The sequence below is a fragment of the Dermochelys coriacea genome, chromosome 4 (genome assembly GCF_009764565.3).
Source record: "Dermochelys coriacea isolate rDerCor1 chromosome 4, rDerCor1.pri.v4, whole genome shotgun sequence".
Classification (NCBI taxonomy): Eukaryota; Metazoa; Chordata; order Testudines; family Dermochelyidae; genus Dermochelys; species Dermochelys coriacea.
Genome location: NC_050071.1, coordinates 41,140,017 through 41,164,024, shown reverse-complemented (window position 1 = coordinate 41,164,024; position 24,008 = coordinate 41,140,017). Strand labels below are relative to the sequence as shown.

Genomic DNA, 24,008 nt, shown 5'->3' with positions numbered 1-24,008 from the left:
TGGATTTATACTGATTTAAAACTGATCTAAGTAAGAAGATTAGAACTGTGATATCTCTAGTATGTTTCCTGTACTATGTATGTGAATTGAAATTTATATGTATAAAAGAGTGCAAAGTGGCTCCTCTGCAGTCAGCCAGGTCTTCTCAAGGGGTAATATGAATAAGAGCCTAAGTAGATTAATATAATATAAAAAGAGTAAACAGAAAGCTCCTTATGGTTGTGAGTTCAGACCGTTGCTAAGTCCCCTGTGTGTGGAGCCCTAACTTCCAGCGAAATTCTTGCCCTTTTCTCCCCCAACCAGCCCAGCCACTCCTATTGCCCTTGAGCACCTATAAAATGGGCAGGAGAAGCTGCGATAGCATCAACTCTCCACTGACTGGGAACTAGGTAGGTTCCCTGCACTGACAAGAGAGGCAACAAGTAAAGCAGGTAGAATTTACACTAAGGAATGTGTTGGCACATCAGTGATTGCCATTGGGTATTTATGGACCACACAGATGTATAGATTGTTTACTGTGTTTTATTTTGAGCTTTCGGTGGAATAACCTACATGGAGCATAGAATTCATTTTCAGAGAGTTTACAGAAAATGTGGTTTCCATTAACCAGAATGCAAAACCAATTAAGGGCGTTATGGAAACCGGCTTTTCATATGGTTTATCCATAAGCTTCCCCGAAAATTACAGGACCTAGTCTGTGAAGTCTCTACTCAGTCCGGCAAAATTCCCATTGACGTAAGAACTTCAGGACTGGACACGCTGCTTTTTTTTTTTTTAAGTTCATTGTTTGTGAGGAAATGGGTATGTTGAAAACCATGCAAGCCACAAAAGTAAGATGATGATTTAAAAAAGCCACAAAGCATATAAACTATATGTGAAAGCACTATCGCTCACAGCGCACTTATCCGCACTTATCTAATCACTGGTTGCACAGCCTGAGCTACTAGCAGGATTTGTGCTGTATACCACATTCTAATTTGTTTTCTCTCTCAATTTATGTGCATTGAAAATTAAAATCCTGGAGAAATATTTCTCAGTAAGGGCAAAACTTGTTACGTGCTTGAAGTTAAGTATGTGCTCTGGTGCTTTGCTCGTTAGGGCCAGACTGCACAGCACCCTATGGGAATACACTATACAAATAAGCCATTTATTCCCTGCATACTAGAAGTAGGGATTCAACAGCTGGAGGGGCTTCAGTACTTCGGTGACTCCATCACCTAAGTTTGGAGGATTGATTCTTCTCCTTACTTCCCTGGATCTGAGTGTATTTCCCAAAATGAACTAATGCTGTATGATTTGTTAAACCAAACTACAACACTTTCTCCTCCTTAGCTGTAAGTAATAGGAATTACATTCTCCACTCTGGAAAATATTTGGACAGAAACATTATCTAAATCTCTATGAACTGCACAGGCATTTATGTTATAGCATTAGTAGTTTCAAACTCCTGCTGGGCACACTATAGACTGCTAAGCAGGCTGATTTATTCTCCTGGACTCCATTTATTTTTTAAATAGTTGTACTTAGTTTTAAAATTCAGTGCAAGTTCCTAAATAAATGCCATGTGCTATATAAATATACATTTATCTCTGTGTACTTATGTGAGGGAAGATGTCTATTTAGGTCTATGTATTGTTTTTTTTGGAGGGGAGAACAGATGTGTGTGTTTGTGCACGCGTACACAAAGACTGTAAGCTCCAGAGACCGTGCAAAACTGCATGATAAAGGATTGAAAAAAATGTGGGGAATTTGCCATTTTATTTCAGGAAAAAAGTGTATCCATTGGATATACTTTGATAAGCTCTATTTTTTAATTAAATACCAATTACTACACTATGATTTTTTGGAGTTGTTTTTAAAAAGATGCAAAGATTTGTTGCGTAGTTTTCAAATTGAGACTAAATTCTTGTTGTTCTGCCATCACAATGCATTTTAACCATGGATGATTCTCAAGGGACAAAAAAAAAAACATTGCAGAACAGGCTTATGTCAGAACTACTCTACCTTCTCTCACTAGGCTATTTAAACATTTAAAGTGACAGATCTTTAACGTGTTTCTTCAATACTCTTTAAGGACAAATTCCGTGCTTGATGTTGTGGGCCAGCACAACATATCACTTTTAATCCTAAACAGCAGCTACACAGAGGGACTGTAGGCAGAGCAGTCACCCTGGATGCTTGTGTAACAGCTAGATCCCCTGGCTCTGTTACAGTTGTTGTGTAGCTGACCCATCTACACATAGCTGTTTAAGTACAAACAAAAGATAAACCAAGAGTCTCATAAAATACCTTGGTAACTTTCCAGAAATGACTCACTAAACCAAATAGGGTGAAATCCTACTCCTATAGAACTCAATAGCAAAACTCCCATTGATTTCAATGGGACCAAAACGTCTCCCCAAATCTCTTAATATAGAAGGCCTGATTCTCTACTCCATTACAATAGCTTTCTGCCACTGATTTCTGTGGAACTGTACAACTAGAGTAACAGCACGATGAATGAAGCCTAGGAAGTGTCCCCAGTCAAACTTTGTTTGTCAGAGACTGAACCCTTGTAGTATTTAAGTGACTTTTCCTACTCCTTAAATGACACTTTGCATATTGCACAACTTCAGCTATGAAGTCACAACAGTGACTTCGTATTACTAGGTTACATAGAATTTGTATTCATTTCCTACTTACTGATATTTTATCATTTACTTTCTTTATTGTTTTAATTCAGAACACAAAATCTGATAGTTTCGTTTTCTCAAATAAATCCACAGATTTTGAAATTGAAACAATATGAAATTTTGGGCCAAACAAAAACCTTGCATGAAAGTAAATGACTAGCAGTAATTTGACTTTGAAAGGCCCTTTGTGTATTTAAAGCATTAAAAATGACCATTGACTGTAAATGCAATGCCATTTTTATTCATTCAGTCACTTGTTTTTTCTGTTATGCTTGGACTACTGTAAATGAAGAAGGACTTGTCTTCCCATACAAGGCCTTAGATTAAGTTAAGTTTGGGAAGGTTGTAAAGGGCTTTGAAGAAGAAAATCACTATATAAGCAGTTCTTGATATATGTCCTTTAAATGATTTATTCCAGTTAGATTATTGCAGCCATTACAAATAATCATGGGCTACAGTAGCCACTAACCGATAGTTCCAGTGAAAATACAGATGACTTGGTGATTCTGTACTTTATTGGGAGAGCTTATGATGAATAAGTGATTAGCCTTCTGTCACCAACTTTTTAAGAGGCTTTTATTTCCACTACCTACTCCCCGGAAAAATGTGGATGGAAATCCTGAGATTCTAACAGATAACTCATTTGTCTTTATGCTTTAGCCTTTCAGAGGGGAAAGGAAAGTACATTGGGATTTTGTTTTTGTACCTTTCACATTATGAAAAACAGACCCCCAAAACTGCTGTGTTTGAAAGACTGAAACAGATAATTCCTAATGGGTGTTGAAGTGGAAACTGTCAGGCCACAGCTTTCCCAGCTTTCACTTAATCATTTGAAACTATTTTCTGTTTTCACTGACTGCAATCCCTTAGAGAGAATATAAAACTTGCACCATCCAGCATGGAATTCCACTCACGTAATGACTTGCGCTCTGTGTTAACTCACTTTCACTCACTGTTGTCATTGCTTACAGGAAAAGCCATACCAGTGCTCTGAGTGCAACAAGGCTTTCAGTCAGAAGCGAGGCCTGGATGAGCACATGAGGACCCATACTGGAGAGAAACCGTTCCAGTGCGATGTGAGTTGAGCTTTCCCTTTTTCTTCTTGAGTTCAACCCAGGAGTCAGACTTTATCTTCCATGAGAGTATTGGCCTATATGTATTTTCACTTTGCAGTTATGTGCAACAGCATAAACTTACACTGTTTTATGGTCTTTGATTGCTTAACTAATGAGATACCACTGAAATAATTTTATGTAGCCTCTTTTGTTCATCATTGCACACAATTATTTTATGGCTTTTAGCCTTAAAAAGTTGTTTGCACCATTCTTAATGCAATTTGGATGTTATGCAGTGCAAATTGATTACCATTTGAGGCATATCTTTTGTTCATTTATAAGGCCTTGACAAGTTAATAGCTGGAGATTAGCCTGGATGGGAATATCATTTACTATATTACAGTGGAATCTGAATGTCTATAATATATATTTTCCATATAATGGTTGCTGAATAACCGGAGTGCAAATTCACAATTTCCAGTTTCTGCTGATCAAAATCTGAATTGAAACTGATTTTACTTTGGCATATGGTCACCTTGTTAAATGATCTCTAAAAGTTATGCATCTTAGGTAATGGCTGGAATGCAGTTATATATTTTTATAATATATCACTAGCATGCTCTTTGCAATCTGTAACATCCCATCTCATAAATGGTGTAGAGTCCCTGTGTGTGGAGTTTGCAGAGAGAGTGCTGTATTGCTCAACTTTTGAAAATTGATAGTCATCTAAATGGTTGGAATATTCTTTGGAAGGGTTTTATGCTGAAGTACTAAATGCAAGAATAAAATTTGTTACTAACTAAATTTTGGTTTTAAAAAAGCACACAACATTAATTCTGTGTTTTTTATCCTTTTGTGAATAATTCACAAACAGACCATGACTTTTACAAATTTATTCCTTATTCTAAAGTGCTCAACAAATAATTTGTGAGCAAGTTTCAGATGACTCAGAAATAGATATGTGAGCTGTGTGATAGCTCACCTAAGAGTTTCCCTACATGGTGCGTTAGTGCACACCAGAGGAGTACAAATTCCAGTGAATACTAGAGTGTTGTGTATTAACTGGCCTGTGTGGAGCCTGCTGGTGTGCACTCAAAATTTTCTAGCGCATGTTAACATAGTCCCATTTCAAACACTACTACTGTAATGCATGGTAGGGAACTTTGAGTGCACACCAGCATGGTCCACATGGGCCAGTTAGTGTGCAACATGCTAGTGCAGACTAGAATTTACACCCTTCTGGAGTGGACTAAAGCACTGTGTTGACAAGCCCTCAGTCACAAAGCTGTTTGCTGATTAGAATGATCTGGCCTTTACAAAGTACTTCTGATTTCTTTCATCACTAAATAAATATGCTTTGTTTCTTGATTAAAAGGATTTCCACCACCATGCCTGAAATTGACTTTCCATAAACTTCGACACCGATGGGTGCTTGGGACAGAGCCTCACTCTCAAAATAGATGAGTTAGGCCCCATCAAGCTGAAGATCTCCTTCATGCCCCAAGCAGTGAATGAGTTGGAGAAAGGGAAGAAGCCCTCCCACAGTAGTAATAGATGTTTGAGGGCTTCACCATCTCTGGCTAGCAGTCAGGAACAGGAGCACTTCCAACTCCAGGTCCCCTTCTGCAGTAGTGGTCAGGGTAGGAGAGCACCCCACCAATGATCACAGGGCTTTAAATAGAAGTTGTGCTCTGAGTGTTGGGAGTTTCTCACCCTAAACTCCTTGACTGGGCAATGCATAGGGGTTATTTCAGGTTAAAGTGAGGATAACTCCCATGGGGATGTATAGACCCTGTGTGGAGAGAGGATTTGTGGTACCCCGGAAATAAGGAGCTCATTTACATGAGCTTTAACCCATAGCCACTCCTCAGCTCCCTGATGTGGTGATTTCCCCCATTTTTAGCACTGATTTGGTCAGGTCTTGCCCCTTGTATGTACTGGCCCAGCACAGAGTCAGCATGTGGAACTTGCTGCGGTTTGTGTGCTCAGAGACTGTGTATTTTGGTCTGAATGAGACTGTTATTCTGTAAGCCAAAATCCTTATAGAATTGTGGGGCAAATTATAAGAGCCATGGTGTTCACTAACCAATTTGAAACCGTAGTATGATCTTATTAAATATACAGAAACAGAAGTGAGTCCATGTTGAGTACGAAAATATTTTCTGGGCCACCACAATTTGCATTAACAGCAACATCTCAAATAGTACACACATCTACAGATATTTAATCCCTCTTACTGGCTCATACAATATTCTGTTGGAGCAATCCTACTCCAGTTTATACAGGACTTCCTTAATTTAGAGTCACTGTCGATGCTTTCTACAGCTTTCAGATTGCTGTACTTCCTCTCAATCTTTTCAGCCAACTTGCAATGTCTGTGTAATTTTCCTATAATGGTTGAGGCTAATGTCATCATCCATAATTATATGCTTGGCCTGCACACACCTTTAAAAATATCTATTTGTGGAACCTTTTTGGAGTATTATGTGGTGATAGAAGCAAAATGGAAAAATTCTGTCGTGCTGAATTAGAGAGGATAGAGAGTTTTCCTTCCATTTGGAGTCCCAGCTGAAGATGTTACAAACATAGAAACCAAACACTAGCATTGGTTAATCTAGTCCAGTGTTTTTGTCTCACACGACTCTGGTACTAGAAGGCATTAAAGGAAGGTATAAAAAGCTCAAAAGTGATAATCTGCCCACAGAAGTTTCTTCCTGACTCCCATCAGTTACGGGTTGGTTTATACACTGAAGCATGCAAATTTATATTATTTGTAATTTTTTTTAGTCCTATCTAAGGTCATAGTAGATATTCTCATTAGCTGGTTTAAAAAAAAATCCTACTAAGCTCTTGACCTCAAAGACATCTTGAGTCAATGAGTTCCACAGGTTAATTATGCATTGTGGGTTTTTTGTTTTTTTGTTTTAAATCCTTTTATCAGTTTTAAATGTCTTACCATTCACTTTTAATTATGTCCCCTTGTTATCCTTTTGTTATAGGAAAGGGTTAATAGGAGTGCATGATTTTATTCTGCATCATTCATTATTTTATATACATCTATTATGTCCCCTCTTATTCTGCTTTATCTGCGAGTTAAATGGTCTTTTTTTTTTTTCAGTCTGTCCTCATGAAGACTCTCCATGTCACTAATCATACTTCTTGCTATTCTCTAGACTCCTATTTTTGATGTATGTTTTAGAGGAATTAAAGCATCCAGGATAGAGTAACATATGCTCATTATTCCTTTTTATACTATGATTTTGTGTATGCAGGGATGGACAGAGATGTTATATAAGGCCAGTTCTGGCAAATCCTTACTTAGGAGGTTAGTCCAATAGAGCTACAATAGTTGCAGTGATCGGTCCAGTAAAGAATCCTTTTAAGGTATGACAAATTTAGTTTCTTTCAGTGACAGTTCTGTGATCATATAGAGAAGAAAAAAAAGTCTTGTAATGAATGACTGATTTTTCTTACCTGGTATCAAGAACAGTCATAATAACTATTCAGTGTCTTTTAAATAACCTCTTTATTCTACAAAAAGAAGAGGAGGACTTGTGGCACTTAAGAGACTAACACATTTATTTGAGCATAAGCTTTCGTGAGCTACAGCTCACTTCATCGGATGCAACAAATAAATTTGTTAGTCTCTAAGGTGCCACAAGTCCTCCTTTTCTTTTTGCGGATACAGACCAACACGGCTGCTACTCTGAAACCTCTCTTTATTCTATGTGTCAAGCTTTGCCATTGTTAATACTAATGACTTTAGCATTTAGCACCAGGAAATGCCTCTAGTGCCAAAGGGTTAAACAAGATCAGGTTTCATCTCTTGAAGTAAAGCATTTTTATTGGCCTCATGAAAAGGCTTCATTTGCCCCTAACAGAAATAATTGATGCACCTTTACCTTTGAAAATGCTCCTTGGGTGTAAATATTCTTTGCCTTCTGGAACCAGAAATAAAAACAGCAGCTTCCGCTCTTCCTTTTTTTTTTTTCTCTTTTTTTTTTTTTTTCTCCTCCCCTAGGAGCAAATGTGATGGATGTTATGGTATTGAGCTTTAGTGAGTCAAAGTAATCCATGCACTACCTTTGATTAGTGTATTATATTTATTTTGAAATCTGCTTAGTCTTTAATCTAAAATATTGTCAAAGTTTTTGTTTTAATTAATCACCTTCATAAGGATAACAGTTTAAAGTTGAATCCTGCACAGATCTCATTAATATTAGTGGAAATCAGCTTCCCACATACTACAGTGAAAATCTTAGCATATCATCTGCTAAAAAAGTGGACTAAACTGGAATTGAGATTGTTTTAAGTGATATCTGTCCTCTGAAAATATGCATGGTTTTTATCAAAAAGACAAATGAACTATAGTTGCTTTTATAGGCAACAGATGCTTCTCTAGGAGCAAGAAGGGCATGCATTGCCTATCCTGGTTTATTTTCAGTATGATACAATCTCTTCACACTGTTCTTTCAGGTGACCCTAAATATACCTTTGTGTATCAGATGTCACCATCCTCCACACTAAAAACGTTGATCATTGTAATGAGATTGAAGGTTCATTTGAGCATATATATAGTAGGACTTTGTAAATCAATACAATGTTACAGGTTAATTACAAAATTGAGATAAAAGCAAACTCTTTAAAACAATTTTACAGTTACACAGAAAAGATCATGTATTCAAGTAATGATTGTTATAGCGTCTGGACTCTTTTCCTTTCAAAAAGGTAATAATTAGAACGGTTTAAGGGCTTGAAGCAAAGCCTGGAACACGTAATGCTAGATCCTGTCATTGTATGACCACTGAAAATGAAATAATGTGTCCTTATACAACCGTTATAAGCTTTTTAATGTAAAAATATAGAATTATTCTGGAGTTCTAGGCCTTGATTCAGCATTATGTGGGAGGCAGTGTTGCGTAGTGGAAAAAGCAGTGGTCTGGGACTCAGGAGACATGGATTCAATTCCTAGCTCTGCTACTGAGCATCTGAATGATCTTTCCCCCTCTGTGCCTCATTGTCTCTATCTGTGGTAATATAAATGGCTTCTTTTGTAAAGCACTTTGAGATCTACTGATGAAAAGAGCTAGATGTTATTACTTAAGCATGTACTTGTGTGCTTTGCTGGATTAGGTAATTAAATTGTCAGCTTTATCAGCAGAGTTCAGAAACCTTTTCCTTCAGCATTCCATGGTGCTTTTCTACTCCAGAATTGTTTTTCAATCAGTCAGAAAGCTTTGTTGTCATAATGTGATTTTTACAATCTGTAAGCATAGTAATAATCAGGAAATGATGCATTTCATTTTGGGTGAATTACATTTGCAGTTTAAAGCAATATTTCTGACTGGTTAATCTTATTCTTAACACTGCTGCATTTTGTGGCCTCATTCTAAGGTTTAATCTTGGTAATGCACTCTTATTTTTTTATGGAATTTTGCGATGTTGCCATTATTGAATTTCAAGAGGAATTAACATTGGATAACCTGTGTCTGTAAGGAGTTTATCCTTCTCTTATGGCAGACAATCTGCTATTGTTAAGCTGTCATCACTGTATAATGGGGATTCATTAGAAATTACTTACTCAAAGGTGAACTTGACATACTGCATTCTATTCATGGAGGTATTCACATTGGTTATTGTACAGTGTATAGGTTGTGTGTGCATACAAATGTATGTATGTAATGTCTGTGTGGGCATATACAATGTGGATTTCATGGCTGTCATGATTATTACAAAAATAGCCATTACATTTGACATTTTTAGATTTATGTATGTGCATGCATTTCAGCAGAACATGATGGTCACAGCTGGACAAACTTTACTCAAGCCTTAAGAGCTACAAGATTACTTCCTGGGTTGTATGGGAGTGTAGGAGAGAGCAAGAGATCAGCAAACGCCACTGCACCAACATAAGACCAGAGCAATGGTCTGTATAAGTAACTTTTATATTCAGAAGGTCATAAGGTTCTCCTGTTGCCTGGGGTAAAAGATAATTGCTTGATCACCACATTTGCTATTCAGAAGTCAGCACTGTTACGTCATCTCATGTGTTTAACGCTGCCCCAGTGCAACAGCATATGTACTGTTCTTTTTGTTTGGAAAAAAAAGTTATTTTGGATAAAAAATATTGCCTTTGACTATTGCTCTTTTCTCTGACTGTCCTATGATTTTTCCTTAATTGGCATAAAGCAGTTACATTCCAGGTCAGAATAACCTATGTAGATAAACGTACTGGACTGCTCAGATTTAGTTTTATTGAGTTTGAAGGGAGCCGCACCATTTGAAATGCAGCACCAGCACTAATTAGCACAACTACAGCTTTAAAACTCCACCTCTCTTGCTGGTGAATTCCACTACCAAGGTCCCATACTTATAAGACACTCCTTTCCTGTGGGAAAGGTGGATGTCTGTGATCCCTGGACTGCAGCTGTTGTTACAAGAGTGCAACAAGTTTAACTTTTCAATCATCACAAGGACATACTTGCTTTAAAAAAAAAAGTTACTGCCTAAGAAATCCATACACAAATACCAGTGTACCAAGATGAAAGTCAGTAGGTGAAAATATACCTGCAATCTTTCAAAACAACTATTCAGCTATCCTACATACAGAAGAATAATTTCTGAAAATGGGTATGCAAAATCGATACCCCTTAAAATGGTGTCGACAGAATTTAACAATTCATCTTAGATACAAACTGGTGGCATAAAGCCTAGCATGGTGGAACACCCCACCCCCCGGCTCATCATCATCCCATAACTGCATTGGTCATTGGGGCACCATCACTGATGAGCAATAAACCAATTGTCTCCACCCCTGACAATTGTGTGTCAGTGCTTGAGTCTCCACAGAATCAATTCCTGTCCACTTTTTTATGTTTTCAATCGATCTCTTCTTCTTCTCTTCCCCTGTACTGTCCCTTGGAGGATGATCTTAGATAGGCCAGATGATCTTGTTATATGGCTGTACCACTTCAACTTGTGCTTCTTCAGGGTCGTCAGGAGGTCTTCATATGACCCCGCACATTGGGTGATGATGTTGCAGACCTCTTCATTAGTGACGTGGTCGAAGTAGGAGATGCCCAGGATTTTACGGAAGCATCTCATCTCTATTACCTGTATTTTCCATTCAAGTTCTGCTGTAAGGGTCCATGTCTTGCATGCATACAGAAAAATGGAGATGATCAATGCATGCAGCAGTGTCAGTTTGGATTCGAGGGAGATGTTCTTATTCCTCCAAATTGGCTTTCGCTTTGCCACTGCTGCTGTTGTTTGTATAGTTCTTGCCCAAATTATTGCCTTGGATTCTTCATCAGTGGTGATTGCCCGCAAATACATGAACGGTTTCACTGTCTCCAGCTCTTGTCCACTGACACATGAGCTGATCCCATCACATTTGTTTGTCATCAGCTTGGTTTTCTCTGCACTGATTTCCATGCCATATTTTGCAGAGGTTTCATCCAATTGTTTCACAACGTTTGCAAGGTCATCTTTGCTGCCTGCCAGGCCATCAATGTCCTCAGCGAACTGAAGATTTGATACTGTTTGCCCCCCAATGCTGACTGTGCATATGTAATCTTCTAGGGCATCAGTCATTATGCAGACACCAGAAAAATGGAGATACTAGTGTCTTAGACAGTCCAGATTCAACAAAGGAGGATGACTTTCCAAAACTATGTGAAGAAGTGGAGACAGCTGTGAAATCAATCAAGAATGAAAAGGCTACAGGTATTGACAACATCCCAGCCAAACTGATGAATTTCGGAGGAGAAACAGAAATAGATGTACTCAGCAAGATATGCAACAAGATCCCCATGGACACAGTCGCTAATCATCTCTCTGCCAAAGAAAGGCAACCTGCAATTGTGTCAAAATTACCAGGCCATAAGCTTAATTAGCCATCCCAGCAAAGTGATGTTGTGGCTTCAATCTGTTCAATATGACTTTCAAGTGGAGAATATCATTGCTGAAGAACAGGCTGGCTTTCATGCTGGAAGAAGTACCCCAGAACAGATTTTCAACCTTCGTGTTCTATGTGAGAAGTACTACAACACCAGCAGGACATCTACCACATCTTTGTTGACTTCAAGAAGTTATTTGACAGAGTGTGGCACGAAGCTCTCTGGGCATCCATGAAGTAGTACACTGTTGGTCATAAGCTTATTTTTACCATTAAACAACTGTATGCCAAGGCCAGCAGTGCAGTTCTCGTCAATGGTGTAATAGGAAATTGGTTTCGCACCACTTTTGGAGTCCAGCAAGGCTGCCTTCTTTCACCCACACTGTTCAACATCTACTTGGAGTGCATAATGACTGATGCCCTGATGTCGTCCTCCCCGACACCCCCAGCTACTACAATATAAATAATAATATTGGGAGCTTACTTTAAGACCTTGTCTATGAAAGACATTTTTGTACCAGGGCATAGCAAGTGTACTCTAGGCCACCATTACTCTGAGATCAAGGCCTGGAATATCTCTCTATGTATTTTAGCACAATGTTTTTGCAACAACTTTCTATGAAATTATTAAAATAAAAATTTACCATGTCTCTGTTTCTCTGCTTTGCATTAATTCATTCATTTTCTCCTCTGTCTGATACTATTTCCTCAGTAAGAAAAGGAGTACTTGTGGCACCTTAGAGACTAACAAATTTATTAGAGCATAAGCTTTCGTGAGCTACAGCTCACTTCATCGGATGCATTATGCATAATGCATCCGATGAAGTGAGCTGTAGCTCACGAAAGCTTATGCTCTAATAAATTTGTTAGTCTCTAAGGTGCCACAAGTACTCCTTTTCTTTTTGAGAATACAGACTAACACGGCTGCTACTCTGAAACCTATTTCCTCAGTCTTTGTCTATTTTATTGCCAGTTAACTTTCCTTTTCTCTATTTCCATTCTTTAAATAGCTACCACCATTCCCTTTGTTCTTTCACTCCCCCTGTTAAATTCTATTTTCCTCCTTTCACTTCATCTGTATGTAAAAGTCCTCTGAAGTTTAATAAGTATAGATATGATTCTATAGACATTACTCTTAAAACTATACAATAGAGAATTTATTATTCCTATTATAATTTTAATATTTCTATGATCATGCCCAAATGCATCAGTAAGGTTCAGACCCCCAGTGTGTGTGTGTTTTAAACTGACAGTGTCCCTTGAACAGAAATATATAGGGAGCTTTCTGTTTGTGGCCACCTTCATTTTGTTCTGCATGTTACTGTTCCTCTTCACTAATATAAGCACAGCATTGTGATTCTACTCCACGTTCATGCACACGAAGCTATTTCATGAGGGAGAACAATCTTCTTCTGACAGACATTCACAACAGTAGCACGAAGAATACAGAAATTGCTGACAAAACAATTTTCTTTCTGTACAAATGTTCTTTTGTTTCATGTTTCCCAACAGTGAAAGTCCTTTTTTAAAGTACATACATTGACAATTCAGTGCTCTTCATCCACCTTGCCTCTTGATATGCCTACAATAATTCTAATTTGGTTCCAAAGTGCTATGAAAAGCGTTTAATCAATCATTATAGTTTAATTCTGGGCAAGCAAACACAGTCAGGGCATACGGTGAGGTTTTTCTCGTTTGCTGACTATGGGAAAGATCCTGTAAACTTACATTTAGGAGTATTTTTTCTTGACTAGTTGCAGAGACATTAATGCACTTACTTGTATACTACTACTCAATATGAGACTGGGTTACAGAATCAGAACCTAAGTTAAGGTAACATTGAATGAGCAATAGGCTACTTAGTGGATTATTCCCTATTAGTATATTTTTAGGTTCAAATCCAGCTCCCAGTGCCAAACCCAAATAGCTGGGGAGGAAGATGGGCAGATATACAGGGAGGCAGGAAGGAGAAATCCTTTGCACTTTTTCCAAACCATGGAACGGGTACAGAGCCACTCTGTAGAAGCTGTGCAGGGTTGAGGGGAAGGAATAGAAATAGGATCATGTGACTAATATGACCAATCATGACTAACACAGTTCTTATTTCAAATGACAAGTGAATACATTGCACGAGCTTTACAAAGAGTTTAAAATTCATTGAGTGAAGGCAAATAAATAATTTGGAAGAAACTGCAATCTGACAGTCAATGTGCAGAAAAGCTAAATTTGTCAACTAACTTTTTTGTTTAGTTATTAGATTGGGCTTGGTCTATGAATTCACAATATGCAAGACATAAATTTAAGGCCTAATTTCGCAAATATGTACACATGTGAGTACTTCACCCATATGAACAGTCCTGCCAGCTTCAATGCAATTCTTTTGAAGAACTTGGAAGCCACTGACTTCAATATGACTATGCATATGAACAAAGTAACAAGTTCCTCAGTGCTTCCAACAGTGTGGTGTGTTTTGATTTTTTTTAAATGCCCATGTTGCCAACTGTTAACCTAAGAAAACAAAGATACTAGAAAAAAGAAAAGGAGTACTTGTGGCACCTTAGAGACTAACAAATTTATTTGAGCATAAGCTTTCGTGAGCTACAGCTCACTTCATCGGATGCATTCCTTTTCTTTTTGCGAATACAGACTAACACGGCTGCTACTCTGAAAGATACTAGAAACAGAGCAATATAACTTAAAGTTAGGAGTTTATCTTTCAAAATCTTAGCTCATGTTTTCAGTTTTGCAAATACATAATGCAATGATATATGAGTTCCTAGCATTGATTTAAAATAAAACTTTCAAGTTTTTTGAAAATGTATTGATTTTTGTCTTGTTTTCTCTGCTTTAGGTTTGTGATTTATCCTTCAGCCTGAAGAAAATGTTGATCCGACACAAGCTGACTCACAACCCCAATCGTCCAATGGCTGAATGCCAGCTTTGCCACAAGAAGTTTACAAGAAATGACTACCTCAAAGTGCACATGGAAAATGTCCATGGAGAAACTGACAGCTAACCATGGCTTATGCAAGAAAAGTGTCTCTAGTGTTCCAGAGTGTTCCATTTGTACATGTACAAACTCCAGACTTCTCACCTGATGACTGAGCAGAGTCAGGAAAAATAACTGTAATGTGTTCACAATCTTTTTTCCGTTTTGCTTTGTGTTTGTTACTAGAGTTTTTTTTAATCAAGTAAAACACTGTTTGAAGATAAAAAACTTACAAGTTAAGAAATTTTATTTGCAGCCTTGGTACCTTAGATCTTGATGGTGTTATCCTGAAATTTTGGGCATAGATCAGTGTATCTAAAGCTTCTGGAGCACAGGAAAGGCAGTTGGATAAATTCACTTTCATCCTGACTGATCAGTGATCCAAACAAATTTTATTCAGATATTAATACTGCACTTTATTAGAACATAGTTTTTTCGTACTTTTAGTGCCTTTAATCATTAGATAAAATTGACTAACTTTGTGGCATCTCAAGATCAATTTAATGTATGGTACAGAAACTGCAGGAGTCTTGACTCTCACGCACTTAATCAGCAAGAAAGATGTAACTTCTAGTTGCCATTGTGTGAGACAAGTCAAGAGCAAAGGCTGCGAACGATTAGGTTTAAAAACCATATTAATGCCCACAGTTGTAACTGGCAGGGCCAGGAGGGAAAAAAAATCTGGCTTCTGCAGATACAATTGTCTGGTTAAGGCAAAAAATGTGTATTCAATTTACTTGGGAAAATGCTGTTCCCTGAGGTTTTATCCTGTGGAAATCAGCTGCCCTGATTATCCCCCTTAAATGGCTTTGGTTTTCATAAAACTGTTAACGAGCACCAGGAAACAAATATTGCGTACAACTGGGTAACATTCAAATTCTCCCAGATGTTGATTAAGATTTGTATTCTACAGTTCTTAAAAAGAATTCTCATATGCTATCCATGTATGCTACTGTATAACAAAGAGCTCATTTTTACCTAATGAGACCATGAAAAGCATAACTCTAGCAGTAGATTGCATTTGAGGTCCTATATAATTCCTCAGTAGTCTTCACAGTTAAACATTAGGGCTCTGCCTCTGTGTTCACATTCATTTTAGTTTATGTGGACCAATTCTGTTAAGAATAATTTGTAACTATACACCTTGCTCCTGCTAAAAGCTTATCTCAGTTGCTGATGGGAAATGTTGTAAACTTCCTCCTGGACTGCAAGTGACCAGACAGACACTGAATGGATGAGCAAGAGGAAATAGAAGGTGAAATCCTGGCCCCACTGAAGTCAATGGTAAAACTCATATTCTGGAACAAACACATATTCTGGGACAGTGAATTTCAACTGCTGTTTCCATTCTGGAAGGAAATGAGGGGGCCAGAAGCATCATCTTTTCTTTCTCTATTAATCTTTTATTTTGGATCCTATTCCACGGGATAGCCTACAGTCAATTTTCAAAACTGAAGAGAAAATGTATAGTTATCAGTAACATTATTAATTTTCACAAATGTGAACAGAACACAACATGGGTTCCTATTGGAACTCAAAAGAAAGCATATCACTAATAAGTGTGTTCTGAAGAAAAGACTATTTCAGGGGGAGGCCCACATTTCCATAGTCTTCACCATATTTTATTACAAGACTATTTTTGGAGCACCTCCCTTCCCATTAAAGTTCTATAATACTGTGGGGCAACTGTGGCAATTGTTTACATGGTGACATTTTATAAGAGAGATTTTTAATGTACTTACTTGTCTTTTAATGCACTTAATGAGCTGGAAATAAGGAGGAAGCACCATCACTTTGGGCTAGACCCAAAACCCATTGAAATCAATGAGTTTTTCCCTATACTCCAATGGCCTTTTGTTTAGGCACCATGTGACCAGCCAGGTCACAAGGGACCCTCTCTGCTCTATCTGGATGACACTAAAGTCTGTCATCCAAAAACTTGCTTATAAAAATAGAATAGACACAATAGTAAAAGCCAATGGATATGATGTCACACATAGAACATGTAATTATAATGCATGGGCCACTCTCAGTTACACTAATGTAAATCCAGTGTAGCACCATTGAATTAATCAGATTTGACAATACTGTAACTGAGGAGAATTTATCACATTCATATGTTGTCATTTTATATTTGATACATTATAACCTATGATATTTAATTTTAATTAAAATACAACTTATTTTCCTATATTTTATAACAGTTTCTCTCAGTCATGTTTTAGGCGCAAAGTATGTGTTTCATTTTTTTAATTCGTTATTCAACAATGGTTGGTTCATTTTATTGCATTCAGTTTGATTTTTGAAATACATATTGAATCTTATTTTATTGAGTAGGAATCTGTACATTTGGGAAGAGGAGAATAATTGGGAATGTTTTGTTAGTTTGGAATCTCAACTACCTTTGTGAAACTTCTAAATGTAGATTTCTTTATGCATAGTTTGGTGTCTAAGAATCTTATGAAACTCTGAAGACTTACAATTTAATTATATATATTACAGGTGTGTGAGACAAATACTGCAAAAGACTAAGTTGAATATATGTTTACTCTATCGGGAAAGTTCTCGTGAAGGAGTTTACTGGCAAGGATATTTGCAGAAACAGATGATTTAAAATTAACTTGCTGCTGTTATTAGTACCAGAAATCTGATACCAAAAGTTACATTCAGCCAATAAGTGAACAGTGTTTTGGGTTTTTTTGCTGTTGTTTTTTTTAATTCCTCTTATTGGCAAAAATAAAATAAAAATTAATTTGGGTGAGATTTGATTTCTTTCCCCTGCTACCTTTCTCTGCCTCTTTCATTTTCTCACTTTTTAGTGACAAAATATGAACAGGAGGAAAGGAAGGGGTGGGAGGAAACAAACATGAAAAAAAAAATTTTAAAATTGATTTTTTTTTATTTCATTTTCAAATGAAAATGTATCCCTTTTCAAAACCCCATGGAACACTTTTCAATTTAGTAATCATTTCTACCAATAATTTGGTGAACAATTTTGAATAGTGATTTTTCTCAAATGTGATCATCTGCTCACAGATAATGCATGAACGGGAAAAATAATTAATTTTTATTAATTTTATATTGTGTCAAAGCACTACTGAATAAATAGCAGCAAAAGTTCAATTATATGTGTATGTACTGTAACTGATAGTTGCAGCTGTGCGTTTGACAAGTTCTCTCATTAGCTGGGATGGTCATGGTCAATATTTGGAAGACTCACACCTTCAGGGAAAACATAAGCAGGAGCTGCAGAAAGTGATGCTGAAGTTTCAGCAGGCTGTAACCTACCTCAGAGCTGAATCTTGTAATCATGCCCATCTGGAACTTCAGGAGTTTAAGTATATTAGGAACAAAAAGAATCCTAACAATGGTATTGGTCTATTACTAGATGAAAATGGAAGAATTATCAATAATAATGCAGAAAAGGTAGAAATATACAAAAAATATTTCTGTTCTGTGTTTGGGGAAAAAACAGATGATAGTCGTATCATATGATAACACACTCTCAATTCCAACTTAACATCATCCTGAGTTACAACAGCAACTATTACAGTTAGACATTTTTAAATCAGCAGCTGTGGCTAATATACATCCAAGAGTTTTTGAAGAACTTGACTTTCAAAAAGTCTTGGAACACTAGGGGAGTTCCAGAAGAAGAAAGCCCATGTTGTGCCAATATTTAAAGAGAGTAAATGCAGTGACTCAGGTCATTTTAGGCCTGTCAGTTTGACATCTATCCCAGCCAAATTAATGGAGTAGTTAATATGGGGACTTGATTAATAAAGAATTAAAGGACGGTAATATAATTAATGCCAGTCAATATGGGTTTATGGAAAATAGATCCTTCAAATTAAGCTGTTCCTTTTTTTTTAAATGAGATTAGAAGTTTGGTTGATAAAAGTAATAGTTTCGATGTAACAGACTTCTCTAAGGCATTTGACTTGGTACTACACAATAATTTGATTAAACAAACTAGAATGACACAAAGTTAACTTGGCACACATTAAATGGATTAAAAACTGTCTAGCTGATAGGTCTCAAAATGTATTTGTAATTGGGTTCTAAAGGAATTATTTTGGGGAAGTTCTGTGACCTGTGTTATACAGGAGGTCAGACTAGATCAGTGGTTCCCAAACGGGTTCGTAAAATGTTACAGGGGGTTCTCGGGGGGGAAAAATTTCCTAATGGCGGACAGAGCTGTCCCTAGGGACCCCGGACAGCACTGGGCCTGCAGCCAGGAGCCCCTGGACTTCCAAGAGCCAAGCAGATCAAAGCAAGCATATCTATCACACTGAGGAGATTTAAACTAAAAGACTCCTTGTAAGAAATGGAAAGGGAGGTGGATATTTTTTGCTGTTTTTAAAATTAAATAGGCAGCTAGTATTGTTTTTAAAATTATTATGAAGAACAACTTTAAGCTTTGTTGTAACATGTGGTGTTTGCCTGGACTGTTTGAGACCTGAATGCTTGTGTAGGAGGAACTCTTTGAGTTGGCTTCTTAAATACCGTCATGCTGTTTCACATCTGATACTCCTTGATGAAACATAGGAGCCTTGTCTTATAACAGCTTTTTCAAAGTGATGTGATACAAGCTACGGAAGTAAAATCTTGGAAGAGTGTTGCCGTTTTCATAATGTAATAAAAATACTGTAATGATAAATAATAATTAGTATGTAAATAAGCATGTCATAAAAACAAATTGTACATTTCCAAGATCACTGCTTTTATAATTTATACTCGGGTAAAGGAGAAAATCCCTGGAAATATTCATTTTTAGAAGGGGGTTCTCGAGATTTGACATTTTAGTGAAAGAGGTTCACAGGTTGTTAAAGTTTGGGACCAATGGACTAGATGTTCTCAAGGGTCTCTTCTGGCCTTAGAGTCTATGAATCTATGCATTTACTCATGGGCAAAAATGTTTGCAGAGCAGGCCCTGAGTCAGTACAGAACCAATGCCTGTCTTTATAGCTGCAGGTAATTCCATTATAAGACCTGCTATGTTCTGTCCAAGAAGCAGTTGTATTTCGCTGGTTTGGGGGGTAATGTGACCTATATTATAGTGTTCACAATACTGAACTGTATACTCGATATAAACTCAGTATAGAGCACAATTATAAACCCTGTTTCTAGTTGGCCATAACTTTAAAAAAAATGGTTCTTTCAGAATAAAACAAACTTTCCATTGATTGCCTGATACCAGATACGGTTTGGGTTGTTTTTTTTTTAAGCTAAAGAAAATTCCTTTCAACCAATTTTAAGTAACAGGAGAGTGAAATATGCCATTTTACGTCTATTGTTCCCCGCTCCCCCTCCAGCCATCCCCTGCCGTGTGCACATGCTTTTTTGGGGGGTGTGGGGAGGCTCTTTGATAGTCCAATGTAGCAAAATAAAAATATTCATTTGTTGATATGATTCATGTGTCTTGAGTCAGACACAGCCAACTCTTCCAAAACAAAACATCAGTGACAGGAGACAAATAATCATATGTGAGGGGGAAAAAATTAGATATCTGCAATGTTTCCTGTAGTGTGTAACTTTCTTCATATCTTAGCCTTCCATTTTTTCTCTTTGTTCTCCATTGCAAAGTCCATCCCAATGTAAACTGATGAACTCTTGCTAAGAAACCCATCTTGCAGAAAACTCCTCTTCTTTTATATGGCACATTTGGAGAAGCTTATATTTTTCCCCAAACATTTTCCTGCTGTTTGATGTAGTCCACTTAACAGGTAATATTCTGAAAAACAATCACGAGAACGCATAACTCATTGTGAGGAGGATTTCTTCAGAGTCTAGCACAGTTTCTTGACAAATACAGCATACCTATGCCTGAATCTAAAATACGCTGACACCACCACATTTCGCCTAATTACATGGCTTAGCAATGATTATATAGACCAGCACACTGGACTGGCTCTTGACAGAATAATGTTTGTGAGCCAGAGCAAACCACCAAATACCAGTGGAATGTTGCAATAAAGTAAGTCAGTATTTATAAAATCTTTTAAACTAGAACTCCCAGGTATGGCTACAACTGACAGCTGAAGGTCCATTTAGGAATATCATCTCAATGTAGACTAGGCACAATAGAACAATTAATCTCAAATTACATAAGCCAGAGCTTGTAAAACAATATTTGAACCCACACTGGTTTACTGAACTTCAGCAATGAAGGGCTGAAACCTGCCCTCTAACTGTGTGCAAACACAACAGCCCTCTTTGAATAAGATGCCATGCAGTAGCAGAGAGCAGCAATAAATGGTCAACTTTTCCTTCTTTAATACAGCACATTAACATAAGAAACAAATATAAAGCTTTGGATACAAGTTCCTTTTACTCTTTTTGTCTTCTCAGGGAAGAACCATTTGCCTTTTCATTTGATCAGAATGTTTCTCCTTGTTTAGGATGTTTTTAAAATAAAGCTCGAGACACCTATTCCAATGCTCAGATCATAACACTGATAACCAAAGATTAATGTAACATTTCTTTCAGACCTCAAGATCATTTACATAATCATAAATTATTGGCATCAATTCTGCAAATTGTTCATGCTTATTTTTATGTACTGTGAATAGTCCTAGTAAAGTAAGTTGAGCAGAATAGTGGCCTACATACATAGAAACAAAAAGTTAAAGATGCAATTTTAAAACATGAGTCAGAATATTATGTTCCCAGAGTAATACAATTAATTCTCTCATCTATGACATGTATTTTGCATATTAAGCTATTACTATATATCCAAATATACCTATATAGTATATTGTGTACACACGAGGTTACTTACCCTATCCTTTTTCTTCCTTGTGTGTAGAAATTCATGACATAAATTAAATACATTTAATGCATTTAAAACTTATTCTTTACAGAATAATAAGATTTTCTTTGTGCATATTAATGTGAGTATTTTATGCTCATGACAGCTTTGGAACATTCACCTCATTGGAAGGATTAAGATAAGGGAGAGGTGAGTTCACAGCTCTGCTGTTGCTAATATTAGATGGAATGTATTTTTGCAGGAAAAAAATGTTAGTCTGATGCCACCCGTTGAAAGGCTATAATTTTTGGCTTTCAGAGAAGTCTGGCGTTGTCCTACATTAAGAGCAGTGCAGTCACACAGCTCCAAAGGAAACTCCAGGAAACATTGCCTCTGCAGGAGACATAATGCCTCTTAGACCTTCCCAAAGCACATGGGGATGACAGCATGCACAATCCCCTTTGGCTGGCCACCTCTGATAGATGGAGGTGGGGGGGAAGGGGTGTACCGTTAGCGATGAAAAGGATCATAAGTTGTGTGCCAGATGGAGGCTTCAGCGCAGCCCACCACTGCCTTTTTGGCCAAGAGTAGTTCAGAATTTGACTAAGACACTGGGGCTAATTATACTTATTAAGCCAATTTTTAATTGACTCAATCCCTTATGAATTTTTGCAGGAAAAAAGTTGGTTTTAACACCACAATATCAAAAATGTTAACAGGTGAATTGACCCTAGATTTTGAGGTGCCCCATGTGAAGTAACATGCCACATCCAGCTTCCCCTACCTCCTCAATACTGCCCCCACCCCAAAAAACCCTCTCCATCTGCCTTCTCCCTAGCATTTTTGTCCCAGATAACCTATATCTGAGGCTCTTCAGCTTCTAGTGACCCATAAAATGGATTAGTTGCAAGTTTGAGCACAAGAAAAAGTTTCTAAAGACTGGGCCCAGATGGATAATTCAACTGCTCCTTTGGTCTAAAGGCGCCAGAGTCAGATAGGGCCACAAACAAAGAATCAGATGTGGTGCTTTGGCTTGCAGTTTGGACATTTGTATGTGCTGTAGAAGGAGGGGGCATATGGGATTGCACAAATCACATAAACCATAAGGTCGTTACTGATCAGTAGTCCCTCTTGAATTAAACATACCAATTCAAATTTTAACCAGTGAATACTGTTCTTAATTTCACTAATTGTTCAAATAGATATTTTCCTAGTATTGTTACTAGTGTATTTGTAATACAGATATATATTTTTAAAGCTGTATTATTTCCCAATCAGGCCTTTATTATCTTTGTAAGATGCAACTTAAGTTAGCTGATCTTTTAATACTAGATAAATAAGGAACAAAATGGATATACTGCTTCACAGCAAGGAACATGGTGCATAAAGCATTCACTGACACTTTCACTCTGTTCTATTTGTTCTGCTCAAGTGACATTTATATTTCAGGCTACTAAGTCGCTGCTTAACCTTAGCTAGTCTCCAGTTACACAAGAAGTGAGATCTGAGGCCTTGTGTGACATGCACTCTGTCATCACCCTCCAACAACGAAAGAAACCAGGAGGAAACAACAACCCAGAATGGCACAGATAAACCAGATGCTCCGTTTCTGACTAGGTAGGAGGAAAAGCATTTCTGAACTTCCTTTATGTGGCACAAGGTTAGTTACCCCAGAATGATATAGACAGCAAGATAGGGAAATAAAAGCAAACAAAACCTATGTAATTTTTAGTTATTTATTTATTTATTTTATTTTGCTGGTGGAACCAAATGTTTTGGTTGGTTGCTTTTTTTTAATGGCAACTTGTTTTGATGCTCTTTTTTAAAAAGAGGCTTTCCAGAGAGTGGTGCAAAATGCTTTGACTGACAAATCTTGATCTGAACTAACTGCCAGAGAGAGTGCAGCAGGGGTTTTATAGATATGAAGCATTCCAATATAAGGGATTTTTTAAGTTGAAACCTTTTAGCACATTTCCCGAGAGTCTGGCTCTTTTGATTATTTTAAAGAGGTGCACAGTGATCAATAGCAACCAAAGGAATCAACTAAGTTTTGAAAAGATTCTAATTGCTGGAGGTTTAAGTGTCTCATTGCTTTCATGCCATTCTATTCAGCTTACAATGCGACTTGGTACAATTCAACAAATGCTCTGTACAGACCAGTTGAAACTGCATCATCCAAGGAAACTATCTATGTGCCTATGATTCTTTTCCACCCCCCTCCACACACACACTCTCTCACTCACTCTTTTTCTCTCTCTCACGCTTACAATAGAAACAAAAAAACTCTGCCCAGGCCATTTCTGAAGGAGAAATGTCTCGCTGGAGTTAATGACCCTGAGTTATGCCTCAAGCCATCAACTCCTTCCAAGAGATTGTTAATCTCCAGGAAATACCCTGAGCTTAGTCATTATTGTTTAATTGAAATGAAGAGTAAGAGATAGAAGAACTGTCATCTAGGTTTCTGAAAACAATGTTAAATCCGGGCTCTAATCCTACAAGCATTCAGAGGAGCAGTATTCAGACAAAGAGCATTGTCATTGCAGTAACTTATTAAGCAAGACACCTTTTCCTGACGAGGTGTAAACCCCAATTAAGCAAAAGCATGCATTTAAGTCTATTCATGGAAGACAAGCAGAAGGTTAAG

The 24,008-nt window shown here is 37.3% G+C and overlaps 1 protein-coding gene across 7 annotated transcripts in view; it reads left to right on the top strand.

Moving 5' to 3' along the window:
- Positions 1-18,719, top strand: part of PRDM5 (PR/SET domain 5) — a 148,760-nt gene extending 130,041 nt beyond the window's left edge. For all 7 annotated transcript variants that reach the window (XM_043513335.1, XM_043513337.1, XM_043513338.1 and 4 more), the window contains 2 exons: positions 3,644-3,748; positions 14,476-18,719. In XM_043513335.1, coding sequence (XP_043369270.1) covers positions 3,644-3,748; positions 14,476-14,640 — 270 coding nt within the window. In that variant the 3' untranslated portion in view covers positions 14,641-18,719. The remainder of the gene's footprint in view (positions 1-3,643; positions 3,749-14,475) is intronic.
- Positions 18,720-24,008: the final 5,289 nt, after the last annotated feature.